The 14,222-nt window shown below is 31.3% G+C and overlaps 1 protein-coding gene across 1 annotated transcript; it reads left to right on the plus strand.

Annotated features, from left to right (window-relative positions):
• The first annotated feature begins 6,317 nt into the window (after positions 1-6,317).
• On the plus strand, positions 6,318-11,376 carry LOC145594502 (indole-3-pyruvate monooxygenase YUCCA6-like). The gene is made up of 4 exons (XM_081650810.1): positions 6,318-7,500; positions 8,959-9,207; positions 10,036-10,158; positions 10,347-11,376. The coding sequence occupies exons 1-4, from the start codon at positions 6,751-6,753 to the stop codon at positions 10,551-10,553; spliced, it is 1,329 nt and encodes a 442-aa protein (XP_081506936.1). The 5' UTR covers positions 6,318-6,750; the 3' UTR covers positions 10,554-11,376.
• Positions 11,377-14,222: the final 2,846 nt, after the last annotated feature.

Genomic DNA, 14,222 nt, shown 5'->3' on the forward strand with positions numbered 1-14,222 from the left:
AATCTGTCAGACATGACGAATTTGTCAATTCTTATCAATGATGGTACATATGACTTTTTTCTCTTGGTTCCAAACCTAATTGAGCCATTTAGTCGATGAAATGACATTCCCTCCATTACGAAAGCAATTATGGCATGTTCAATCAATAAAATTGCAATCGTAACTTTAATCTTTATATATTATGAGCAAAACTTCAAATGTAACATCTCATTTCAGTACGAAAGAAAAATAAAATTTAAAATAATTAACTTATCCCTATATCAGTGTATGGTGCTTCCATATAACGAAAGGTCGTAGGCATCATGTACATAAACATATATAAAGGATATATTAAAAAACATTTCAATCATATACACTCATCTAATCATCTTAAAGTCTAAAAAAGATATAGTTCACAATTTCTAATACATTAATTATAATGTCCAATAATGTACTTTCATCCCCTTTTTTTTGGTGTGTATGATCATAATTTATTAACCATGTACAGTAGTAAATAAAAGGCAGTAAAGCCTTACCTTTTTGTACGTGCGTCTCTACATTGAAACTTGTCCGATGGAAGTTTTCGGCTTTGTCATGCCTCATGCTAGCTTTTGTTTTAACCAACACTTTGGAACTTTTCTTTAAACCCATCATTGATTTCCTTTTTTGTATTTTAATATCCATCTTTTTTATTATAAAAGTATTTAAATTGAGTTTCTCCTCATTTTGAAAATTGAGAAACTCGTAATCGAAAATGGTAGGCTATCAAATTGGAGAATTTCCATGGTGAATTGGTAATTGGTATCCTAAGGTACACTAGTACCAAGCCAATACCATGATCTTTTTCTTTGTTACGTTAAGGCCATGCTCTTTTCATCATTACAATATGGTTTTTAAACTACAAAAAGAAATGTTTATTGTCATAAACAAATTTGGAAAACTATGTATATGTAACAAGTTTGTCTACTTACGAAGTAATTTTGTTGAAGTGTATCACCACATGTAAGTGTATTGTATTGGTTGAAGAAGAGAGAGTTAAACACTTTATAAGGTTAAGGGGCTACTCCTCCTATTGATATATGGTTTTGAGATAAAACCTCCTTTGATCTTGTGAAGTGGACTCTATCTAGCTCTTAGTTTGCGGGTGCGGCCCAGGACCACGTTTAACAAATTTTTTTGTTTACGATAAAATCAATGTTGTATTTCAACCATCAACTTAGGGTCTGTTCTCATTGACTGAACTCAGCTGAACTGAACTAACTGAACTGAGCTGAACCGAGCTGAACTGAACTGAACTGAACTGAATTGAACTGAACTGAACTTAAATGAATATTTTATAAGAGAAGGAAATTAGGAGCTGAAGTGAACTGAACTAAATTTCAACGTAAGAGAACAGACCCTTAACCTTTTGATTGAATTAATCTTCTAACATGGTATCAGTGTAAACGTGAGGCATAAAGACTTGCATTCAAATCTCATCCACCCTCGCTTTTCAAAATGGAATACATTATACCCTGGGTGTTGTGACTGGTGAGGCACTGAGGCCCATGCTGCATACACATTTCTAACTAAATGGACTCTCATGTGAGAAAGAGCGTGATAAAGTATATTAGTTAAACTTTGGCTTCAACCATCTACTTGCATTTTTAGTTGAGTTGATCCTTAATATTTTGTATCAACTTTGTTTATTTGTTTTTTTTTTTTTTTTTTTTTTTTTTTGCACAAACCTACTATTTATTTTACTTATAAAAGTTATGGCCCCGCATTCTTTATTATTCAATCGATAAAAAACTCAATATACTACCTCTGGTCCAAGTTAGTTGCAACTTTGGGGTATTATTTGTGAGATATAAAATATTCCAAAGTTGCAACTAACTTGGACCGGAGGTAGTATTTCATCACATATACGGAGTACCTCTTTCATTTGAAATAACAATTGTTAGCTACACTATCAAACTCTGCTTGAAATTATGTGCGTTGAGAATAACAAAGCACAGGAGTGTATAGGCTACGTTGGATTGGTGTAGGCTAACACTTGAATAAGGACTTGTTTACTTCACCTGAAATAAGTAGATCTGGTCTGAATTTTTTAAGGTTTGATTTGAATTTTTCTGATCTGGTCTGATCTGATCCGATTTAACAATTTGACTAAATTTTGACCGCATTTTAATACTAATCTATAAAGAAAAATATCATCAAAATGGATCTTGTTAGATTCGTCTAATTATGAACTTTTTAAATATGCAATTTTTATAAAATTTTTTAATACGCAATTGACGATATTTAGTGATAAGTAAATGATAATAAAAAATTATGATCTGGTCTGATCTGAATCTTTCTGATCTGATCTGAATTTATTGAGGAATAAATAAAAGTATCTGAAATAAGTTGAAGATAACAAGTCCTAAGTCGAGTTGGGCATGAAATTCGGCTACGATGTTCATAAGTTGGTTGGGGTTTACACTAGCTTAACCTGTTTGTGTGTCAACCATACGGCGTGCTTGGTATCTCACAACTTAAATAGCAACTTTGGAAAATGAGTTAATCCGTATTAGAAGTTATTCGATCAATAACACCTTACCCACCTTAAAAGGTAGATCGCATCAACATATAACCAGGTTGGACCAAAATAATCAATTAATTGGGCCAACCTAGGTGAGTTATGGTTAAACCAACGTCCCGACCCAGTACACTTATACACATCTCTAATATGTAGAAGTTTAAAATGCTAGCCATTGAATTATTGAATTAATATAAAGCAAAAGATTGGAGGGATGAGGTTACTTCAAGAAGAATATATATGGACTCAATTGGCACATAACAAACTTAATCAAGAGGCAAAACATTAAACATAATTATGCGGCTCATTAGCACCTTTTTGCGGCTAATGTTGGATATATATCTCCCTTAGAAGTGTTTTAAAATTGATTCACACATCTTTAAAGAAGGTTGGGGGACTGGTATGTAACCGAATTCTTAACTGTCATAATTGCTGCAAAAATCTAAAGATAATACGCATGTAATGATGTAATTAAGACTAAACAAAGATGTAATTAAGACTAAACAATCATGTAATTAGATACTAATGATTGCTTAATGCTGTATGAATCCTCATCCTCACATCTTAATATCTTATCATACCAAAATGTGTAGTACGTACCAATAAAAGTTTTGTTAGAACCAACTCTACTTTCCACCCCAATGCCAGGGGTCCGAACCTTACTAAGGGCATTTGATTTTGGGAGGGTTGTCGTATCGGGGTCCGGTTAGTTACCTCCAAAGATAGTTGCGCCAACTCATCACTCGTACTAGTACTTGGCCAAAAAAAAAAAAGACGTTAGCCAACTTGAATAACTAGCTAGTTTTTTTTTTTTTTTTTTTTTTTTTTTCTTTTTATGGATACAGTTTAGGTTAAAGTAGTTGATTAATGTTTTTAAAACGGGATATTAGATTTCTTAATTATTCCATCCGCTACAAGTAAAGATCTAGAATGGGGTCAGTTTGTTGAGCCCGTGAGAAAAGTCACATGTGAGTAGTGTTGTCCCATATTAATTGAGTATATAAGTGAGAGTTTGTATTGGGATGTGTATCACACATTGAATAAAGAAGATAATTGTGTCCACTTTATAAGACTAAAGGACTACTCACCTAATTGCCATATGATTTTGAGGTGGAATCTCCTTACTTGGTCATGTAAAATGGACAATTGTGACGGGTGTGACCCAGGCCCATTTATCATAGTTATATCATAAGGTAGCCCAACCATCATGATATCCCAACAACATTTACTGAACTGAATTGATCTGAAATGAATATTTTATGAGAGAAGGAAATTAAGAGCTGAACTGAACTGAAATTAAGTAAATGTGAACAGGCCCTAAATTTGACCCAACCTAATATGACCAAGTGGCTTGAGAAAAAGATGTAATTAAACGATTTTGAAAATGCATCAATTTTTTATATATAAAATATCAGATAGAGGGCTTTAAAAAAAAGTATTGTATTTCTACACCACGTTTAATTCTTGAATTGTTACTACAATTGTTTACTTGTAATTCGATATGATGTTAATTTGAATAATTTAGTAGGTATGACTTCAAAAAATTTTTGACAAAAGTTTTGAGTTTATTTTACAAAAGTTTACTCGAATTATTTGACTTAAATTACTAATATCGTTAACGCATTTTTATTATATTACGCTATTATTAAAATTAAGAAATATAAAAAATAAAAATAATTGTCGAGAATGATCTGGCCCACAATTGAAAATTTTGGGACATGGTTGATTGGTCAAGGGTTGACCCAAAACCAAAAATGACCCGACCATAAGTTGATGCAAACGCATAATAACATGACTTAAAATTGAACCAATTGATTGAGTGCCTACACTTTCTGTGGAATAAATTAATTTAATTGAAACTATGATAACAAGTAAAACTATAGAAATTATCACAAAAGTAAAAGTATAAAAATCTACTGAATATGATTTCACTTGTTTGATTTTTTTTTTTTAGGGGATTTCACTTGTTTGATTTGTTATAATAAAAATAAGTTAAATATGATAAGTTCATTTTTTTTTTTTTGAACAAATATGATAAGTTAATTATATATTGGTAGCTATATATGAAAATTCAAAAAAGTTATTCTCATCAATTTTAAATTTGTGTAAAAAAAAAAGTCAATTTTAAATTGAGATTCAAGGAAAACTAAAGATTAATTTAAGTACTTATCTTTTTTTTCTTTTTCTTTCTTTTTTTTTTTTTAAAAAAAAAAAGTACTTATCTATATTTGTCCATTTCATCAACCAAACTTGTAAAAATCAATAATTTTAAGAGAAATTGTCAACCTTAATATAATGTTTTTAAGAAACTATCATATATAGAAAGTTTGAATACATTACCAAATATAACAAATTTTTATGGCAAAGAGGGGTCATTCCTTGAACTCCGCCACTCCGGTGAGAATAATTTTTTCTTTTCCATATATCGGTGTTATTGCCCACATAACGCGCAGATCATTTCCCTCCCCCCCCCCCCCCCCCCCCCCTTTCCTCCGATATATACTTAATTAATTTTTCTTTTTACCATTGTTTTCCATAATTTAATGTGATCCTTATAAACTATATGTTTATCATTTCTTTTTAAAATAAATAAAATTTATTAATTCAAACTTGAATGATATTAAAATAAATTTAAGTAAAAAACATTGACGTAAGGGAGAGATAGGGAAAATCCCTTAAATGTTGCGCCTAATAAGATTTCATCCCTAGACAAGGGGATCTAGGGTGGGGAGCAATATCAGTACTCCGCCACCTTAGCCTGTTAGATCAAATCAAATTATTTTCCTACAAAATTGCTATGGTTATAGATGATATGCGACGCAACACATTAACTCGTATATTGTTGTTTCATTGTAAATATTGCATCTCGGCTTTGCATGACTCCGCGAGGGGGCATTCTTTTGTAGTTTGATGTTGCTTTTGATCAAATTCAACAATGATTTTTTTTTTTTTTTTTTTTTTTTTTGAGGAAAAATTCAACAATGATCTAAAAACATACATAATTTTTTTTTTTTTTCTAATTATTGAAGGAATCAAGAGAAAATCAATAATGTACCTATGTAAGTACAATGAATGTAGAAATTTAATAGATCTCAAAATTTTGTTGTAGCCAATAAGTCTTAGTCATTAGTCCAAGAATCCAACACTATCCAACAAGCTAAAGTATATTTATCTCTCTAAATTAAACCAACATGGATTATACATGCATATATCTCAAAGATTGATATTTAACCTTGACTAACCGTCCTTTTCTGTCACTTTGTTTTACCATTATTTATTCTATCACTTATCCTAAATCAAATCTCATAAGCATCTATATATATATATATATATATATATCTTAACAAAACTCTTATAAAACCCTTTTCAATAAGAATTTTGCTTCCATTATGTATTACCATTCAATGATAATTTAGTGACGTTTCATAAAACTTGTATAAAAGTTTCCAAAAAAAAAAGTTTTTTTTTTTTTTTGGGAAACTATTTTTTTTTTTTTTTTATTTTTTATTTTTTATTTTTTTTTTGGAAACTTAATTACTTTGTTATGGGGAAAAAGTCCCACTCAAACTAGACTAGAGCTCAATACCTTTTTACCACACTTCCTCACACACCATATGTTTTCTACAACAAAATATTTAATTGATTTTAATTTAAAAAATTATTTTTTTTAAGAAAAAAAGGAAGCAAAAGAATATATATATATTCACAAATCACAATCTCTCCCTCTCACTCTCTCTTTCATACTCTCTTTCTCTCTCTTTCTTGGTGTTCAATGCTGATTTATCACCCCCGTACCCTTCGCCGCTCTCCTCTCATCTCTTCTTCTCTTCTCCATTCAACTACAACACCATTCTAAGATATATTCAATTCTACCCTCTTTTTTATCTTCTTCTTTAATTAATTTTAATTAATTATCTTTTTCTAACAAGAAAAATTCCCATCTTTTCAAGAATTTATCTAGGATTATTATTATTATTATTATTATCTTTAATTAATAATCACTCTTCATTTTAATTTGTTAGTTACAAACATGTGCTTCTACTTAATGTTTGTTATTAACCGTTTCTCCTCTAATCTTGTTCTATTTGTTTGTTACTATTATTAGTAGTACTTACAAACCATATAAACTCACACAACTACAAAATCCTTAGATAAGAAAATAAAATTATATTTTTCATTGTTAAATTGTTTGTAGTATAACAACCAACAATATGGAGTACTTTTACAACAATTTGAGAGAGATGGAAGGGAAACTAGCGAATGATCCACAACGTAACACGAAAAGTACGACTAGTAATACGACGCGTTGCATACTAGTTTCCGGTCCGGTGATTGTCGGGGCAGGGCCATCAGGGTTAGCCGTGGCGGCATGTTTGAAGGAGAAAGGCGTACCAAGTTTGATTCTAGAGAGATCTAATTGTATTGCGTCTTTATGGCAACTTAAGACGTATGATCGTTTAAGGCTACACCTTCCTAAGAAATTTTGTGAATTACCCTTAATGCCCTTCCCACAAGACTTCCCTATGTACCCTACAAAGAGGCAGTTTATTGAGTACTTGGAGGACTACGCTACCAAATTCGATATCAAGCCTTCGTTTAATCAGACGGTCGAGAAAGCGGAATTTGATCAAACACTAGGGTTTTGGAGGGTAAGAACGTCCACTACTTGCTCTACTAGTGGTAGAGGGACAAACGAAAAAGGCGGTGTTGATGTGTTCACGACGGAATACGTGTGCCGGTGGTTGGTGGTGGCGACCGGGGAGAATGCGGAGGTGGTGATGCCGGAGTTGGAAGGGTTAAAGGAGTTTGGTAAGCAAGTAGTACATACAAGTTCGTACAAAAGTGGTGAAATGTTTAGAGGTAAAAGGGTGTTAGTTGTTGGAAGTGGAAATTCAGGGATGGAAGTATGTTTGGACCTTTGCCATCATAATGCTATGCCTTCTATTGTGGTCCGAGATACAGTAAGTACCACCATACTATTGTACTATCCTTAATTATTCTTATTAATTACATTCATCAACTTTTAATTTTATTTTATCTTTTGTTCTTCATCTTTTTTTTTCTTTCAAGAAAACTCTTTACACATTAATTTAGATTAGAAAAAGTAAGATTTGACCGCGTTTAGCTGAAATAGGTTAATTAGACTGCTGACTGCGTCAATATAGCCTTGAAAAAAATCATCGCCACACGTTCAGATCCAGGTTTAATTTATCGATTTAAAGACAGTTAGTTTCACAACTGAATGGCGATTTATAAGTATATGTTAATTATGTAAGATATTGCCACATGTTTTGTTTCTTTCTATGTGTTTGGCATGATATCTATGAAAAGGGAGTTAACTTAAAAGATAAGAAGTAAAGGGGGCGGTGGTATTTTTAAGTTTAGTTATAGTGTCCTCCTATATTTAGGATCACCTATTGAATGATCAAAAAGCCTAATATTGGTTTAGCCTTTTAGCAAAGCTAGACCCAACTTTTAGTAGTTCTCCACCATGACAAAGAAAGGACTAATTGAAATTTAAGTGATTTAATTCTAAATTAATTTCTTAAAATAATGACAAAATAACATTACGAAATCATTTGTTTTGATGCCTACTTTCTTTTTAAATTTTCTTTTAATTTGATTATCTTTCGGTAATGGATTTTTAATCATAACTTGAGCACTTCACCTCCTCCCCAATATATTATGATATAATTGTGGAATTTTGTGTGTGCGTGTGTGTGCTCTTTTGTTCATAGTATAGTGAAAAGTGAAGCTTTATGAAAACTTTATAATAAAATAAAAAAGCACTTGTATATAGTAGTCATGGGCATGCAATAAAGCTTTGAGCTAAGTTTTAAAAAATGTTATAAAATCTTTTTTATGGGGTTGTTATAATTAGTTTTGGTCTAATTAGTTAGTGAGTTCAAGTTCCAAGCACTGTTCATAATTTTGTAAATTGGAAGGATGTATTAGTAGTATTCTCCTATTTTTTTCACTTTCTTGGGATGCTCAAGCATGCGCAACATTGGCTCAAAACATATTAGCTAAATAAAAAGAATATTACTACTAAGTAATTTTATTTATAATATATAATCATATATATATGGCCCAATCTTTTTTAACCCTTCCTAAAAAAGGTTTTTCATCTGTAAAGAAGCATTTGTTGCCTGTAAAACACCTTGCACTAGGATGTACTACACTCACGAATTTGGCCTTACTTCCCATCTTCCTTTAACAGTCAACTCTACCTTTACATATGGTTGTTCCGTTCGAGTTTTTTTTTAATGATTTATTATTAGTTTAGAGGGAGACACAAAAGTCAGATAAGAATCGAACCTGACAGTCATGACAGACCTTTTGAGTATCTCTTAATTCAATCCGTTCATTTAATTTACAAGTCTCGATTAATAATTGAGTTGTGTTATTTCTTTTTGAAGGTTCATCTCTTACCAAGAGAAATGTTTGGAAGATCAACTTTCGGGTTATCCATGTGGTTGCTCAAGTGGTTACCAATAACCCTAGTGGACCGGCTCCTGTTAATAATCGCATGGTTAATATTTGGCGACACCTCAAAACTAGGTTTAGCTCGTCCCAAAACGGGTCCCCTCGAGCTCAAAAATTTGACAGGAAAGACGCCGGTGTTAGATGTTGGGACGTTTGACAAGATCAAAAGAGGAGACATCAAGGTATAGTTGTAGTACTTCATGTCTCTATAATTATTACTATCATTTCACATCTTACTTTTTTTCCCTCATGTGTTTTTTTTTTCTCCCTCTTGCTTTCGTTCTTGATTCTCATGAGCTCCAAAGTTGAGAGATCCTAGTAAGATTTTTGCCCATAAAAGGCATAACTTCTCCTATTACTTGATAGAATTTTAGTGGGACATGATACTCACTTCCATTACTAGCTAATAAATCATTAGCAAATCCTTTGGTGTGATTTAGGCCTCTTTCAATCTCATTTCACCTTTTGTTTATTTTTTGCTCCTTTTTGAGAATTAGATTAAACATTGTTAATAATTTCTATATCAACTTGACACTAATTATTAGCATTTTATTTTAGTGGTAGGAGGGATTGAGAGGATTTTTATCTGCCTATAAATGTCTATCATCAATCATCATATGATATAAAAAACAATTATATTAGGCTCTTTATACCTAAACTAACTTGATTACACACACAATGGACCGTGACATGTTATGATATAAACTAATAATACTACTACAATCTACAAATGCTAGGCTGCTAGCTATCTTAGTTCTTAATGTTTTCGTAATGGTACAGTGACACTCAAGACTTATGATTGGATCCTTTTTTTAATATCTTACTTTTTCATCTCTCTACGGATAATAAATTTAATACCCCATATAGCAATTGAAATCATGATGTGAGTATATTTTTTGAAAGACGACTTGTTCAATTGATTTTGTCACCCCTCTTTATAGTAATAGCTATACATATGAATGCCAAAATAAAGTTACTAAGTTGTTGCATATTTGTTTCCGTAAATGTAGGTATGTCCGGGCATTAGGCGTTTAATGCACCATGCAGTTGAATTTGTCGATGGAAGTGTAGAGAATTTTGATGCAATCATCTTAGCAACTGGATACAAAAGCAATGTGCCACATTGGCTAAAGGTATCATCTTTTTCTTTATATTTCTTTCATTAATAAATTTCCTTATCTTTGTTACATTTCCCTACCATTTTATTTATTTTTTTAGTTTCTTGGCTCTAAAGAATATTGTATTTTATTTACCAAAAATAAAAGTTCAAAATGAATGAAAAAGTTAAGTATGGTGTTCCCATTTTTTTTTTCTCATCTAGGAAAGGGAGATGTTCTCAGAGCAAGATGGACTTCCGCGAAGGCCATTCCCTAATGGATGGAAAGGTGAATCAGGATTATACGCGGTAGGGTTTACCAAACGTGGATTATTAGGTGCATCCATGGATGCTAAGAAAATTGCTGCTGATATTGGACAATGTTGGAATTCTGAATCAAGACATCTTACAACCTTTGATCGATCACATTAATCGTTTTCTTTATAACTTCTTTTAAAGTTTTTTCTTAGGTATTATTAGTCGATATGATAGTGATGATGATGATGATAAGTAGAGGATTTTTGGTAGTACCAAGTTATTGGTACTAATGAAGTTTCTACCTCCAAAGGAAGAAAAAGATACATGAGGAAAAGTTCATGCCCATCTTTTTCAAAAAAAAAAAAAATTGACACACACACAAAAAAAAAAAAAGGCATAATTTACTTGGAGTGGCCAAGTAAATAAAGAAAAAAAAAAGAAAAGAAAAAGAAAAAAAGGAAGTGAGTTAACAAGATTGTTCAATTTTGTGGGGGGACCTGTACATCTTGTACATTTGCAATTTTTCAGTACTTAGATTTTAGGCAAGACTTGTTAGGAGGACAGGTTTATAGCGTGTTTCGAATTGTTTTTTTTTTTTTTTTTTGGCTAATTTTTATGAGATTTTTTTTTCTTCTTCACTTATTTCTTTGAGATTTATGATGATATAATGATTCCAAAAGGCTTGGATGAAAATTTTGACATTATGATTGTACTAAAGTTGATTGTTCCTTTTTATTTAGTGGTGATACAAGGAAAAAGCTTACTTGAGATTGCTAATTTTTTATGATCTATTCTCTTGTAAAGTTGACACTATTATCTTTCAATACGTTTAATAGTAACCTTTATTTAACGCGTGCGCCGTTCTATTAACTTTTTCAAACAAAACAATTTAGAGTAAGTCAACTAAAGTAAAATTTTAGTTGACTTTGCTAAGTGCTTTGACTCATGTACAATTCTATCAACGTCAAAATTATCAAGGGGACTCTAAAATAAATTGATTGAACATTGTATTTTATTGTGTATAAAATTTGAACATATACACAGTATAATATCTTTTACTACGAACTTAATTAAATGATCATCGCAAAACCTTAAATTCTATAATATGCTTTTCATTCAAATGAAGCTTGGAAGATTTTAAATCAAATACAATGAAACTAAGGATGAATCAGATGTGACCTATTATATCGGGACAAAAAACGGATAATATACTCCGTATCTCGATAGAGAAGTTGGTGGAACAAAATTCAGATAGAAGTTGACTTCAATATATGTGGGCTATTGGTTGAGTTTCCTCCCTAAACTTGGTGTACAGCTAGAGTCATAGATAGAGAGATAGCATCAATCAAGGTAGGATAATAGCCAGTTGTGTGCCACTGCAAAAATAAAATCGCCGTTATCATCGTAACAGACAGAATTACACTAGTTTGTCATCATATCTAATCTGATCTTATATTCTTCTTATATACTCCATACATGCATTATATGACCATATCTAGTGTAGTAGTGTACGTATGTCCCCCTTAACGTTCTCACATGAAATTTTAGGGTTATGTCACAATACTAGGGGACATCCAACGAGAGCATTTTCGAATTAAAGGTTAATCCACTATAAATTTATGTGATTTGTTGATGAGATTTAATGGGCATGAAGTGGGAAATTTACACAAAATTTTACTTACACTAGGGTGTAGGGTCGAACCTGAGATATGATTTTCGAGGTGACCGCAGAGAGCCCATTAAATTAATATAAGATTCAAAAATTACCCCAAAAAAAAAAAAAACCTAACCATGTATGTTATTTACCTTAAAAAAATTTTAATTTATGTTTCTTTGCTAATTAGAGCTAATTATGTTCAATCACATGTAAATATGAGGTAAAAATCAGGACTAAATAAGTCTAATGTGCAACAATAAAATGCAACAATAACTTTAAAAAATAAATAAATAAAAATAACAATAAAAAATAAAAATAAAAACTACTTTGTAATGATCGTACCTGTTTCCTTTTGCGACGATGTTTAATGTTTTTTTTTTAGAAAAAAAATAGAACCTTTTCATGAAAAATAGAACTTCATGCACTCGATCAGTCAGCTACAACCTAAGTAGAAAGTAGAATTGTTTTAACAATCTCCAAATATTATACATAAAAAATTTCTACTATGTGACAAATAATAACTATAGTACTATATCTAATTTGATAGGAATAAGTCATGGCAGTTTCAGTCCACATAGTTTGTTTGCAAAATCTATAAAAAATAATGATCATCTCCTACATCAAATTTCATGGTCCACCACGTACGGTGTCTAATATTTCAAAGAAATTGAATGCGGTTTATATATACAAGGAATAGGAGGGAAATAGTTCCATCATATTCCTAGTTAATTAGGTGAAACTGTGAACATTGCTATATGTATGTTAGCCTTGATTTTGTAAGCCAAATCATTTAAATAGATGACAAATTGTTATAGGTTATTCGAATAGATAGTGGGCGGGGTTGCCTACTACTACTGAGGATGTAATTGCCGTTGATTATCATTGTTTAGCAACGGAGTATTAATGAAATTAGGGCTATTTGACCATTTTGCTCATCAAAAAATGGTCATAGGTTAGATTACATAATAATTAGTGAAAATCAATCCAAAAAAAAAATAATTGAGTATTATATGATGAGAAACACAGATCTTCTACGAAATAGTTTTAAGTATTTAATAACTTTTCATATAAACTGATGAAAATAAATTTTTTGGATAAATTTCTGAAAAGAACACCAATTATTTAGTGCTTGTTTGGCATTGTTTTTTGTTTTCAGTTTCCAGTTTTTTTGAAAACAAAAAACCAAAAATAGGAAACTAGAAAAAGGTGTTTCCACTTTTCAGTTGTCAGTTTTCATAATTATCATGGTTTTAATAAGTTTGTCTAATTTTTGATTCATTATGTGACATATATCATATGATTTTAAAAAACCAAAAAACAGAAAAGCACAATGATGCCAAACGAACCCTTAGCTTAAGCGAATGCAAAGCAAGTAGAATAGAGAATCAAACATGTATTAATTTATTATATACATTCAAAATGTTCAAATTCCAGAAGCTCAAATATCTTTGGTAGTTACTACCTTTTGTTTTTTTTTTTGAAAGTTGAAAATGTGAATCAGCATTATAGTTTGATTTGCAACTTGCTGGCCGTACAAGTAGAACACTATATATTCTTTTCGCTCGCTTATGTGTCATAATGACAACCTTTAAAATATTCTAACGACTCATTTGGTTGATAGTAATAAGGGCTTGTTCTCATTTACTGAACTGAACGGAACTGAATTTTGCTGAACTGAATTAAATTGAGTTGAATTGAATTGTTTATAAGAGAAGAAAATTAGGAGTTGAATTGAACTGAAATTAAGCTGAAGAGAACAGACCCTAAGTGCTAATAGTGGCAAAAAAATTTATAACATAAATATGGGGAAAAAGAAAGAGAGAGAGAGACTGCTTACTCTCATGGTAATGTTAGGTCACACCAAATTGTCACTATTTCTCCACAAATTTTATATACAATCCATTATCAACCATTTGGGGTGCAGTGGTATATATTGGATGGCAACGAACATTTATATAGAAATACAAAAGTTTGGAAGGGCGAGATTGCATTACTATGTACATTAGGATGTTACTTGGTTGTTGAACTACTCTAAATTCATTAGTATAATCGTTATTAAGATAGGCTAACAAACGGATTGTGAAGAGAATTTTAGGGAATTCAACTCCCTAATTTATTTCAATGCAAGTAACTCGATCCTATGCCAATTGTGTCATGACATGCAGTAATATTGAAGAGAGATTGAG

This window comes from Chenopodium album, chromosome 19 (genome assembly GCF_948465745.1).
Source record: "Chenopodium album chromosome 19, dcCheAlbu1.1, whole genome shotgun sequence".
Lineage (NCBI taxonomy): Eukaryota > Viridiplantae > Streptophyta > Magnoliopsida > Caryophyllales > Amaranthaceae > Chenopodium > Chenopodium album.

Coding starts and splice junctions, on each gene's coding strand:
- LOC145594502 (XM_081650810.1), top strand. CDS start 6,751: ATGGAGTACTTTTACAACAATTTGAGAGAGATGGAAGGGAAACTAGCG. Junction 9,208..10,035: donor TCAAAAGAGGAGACATCAAG/GTATAGTTGTAG, acceptor CCGTAAATGTAG/GTATGTCCGGGCATTAGGCG. Junction 10,159..10,346: donor ATGTGCCACATTGGCTAAAG/GTATCATCTTTT, acceptor TTTCTCATCTAG/GAAAGGGAGATGTTCTCAGA.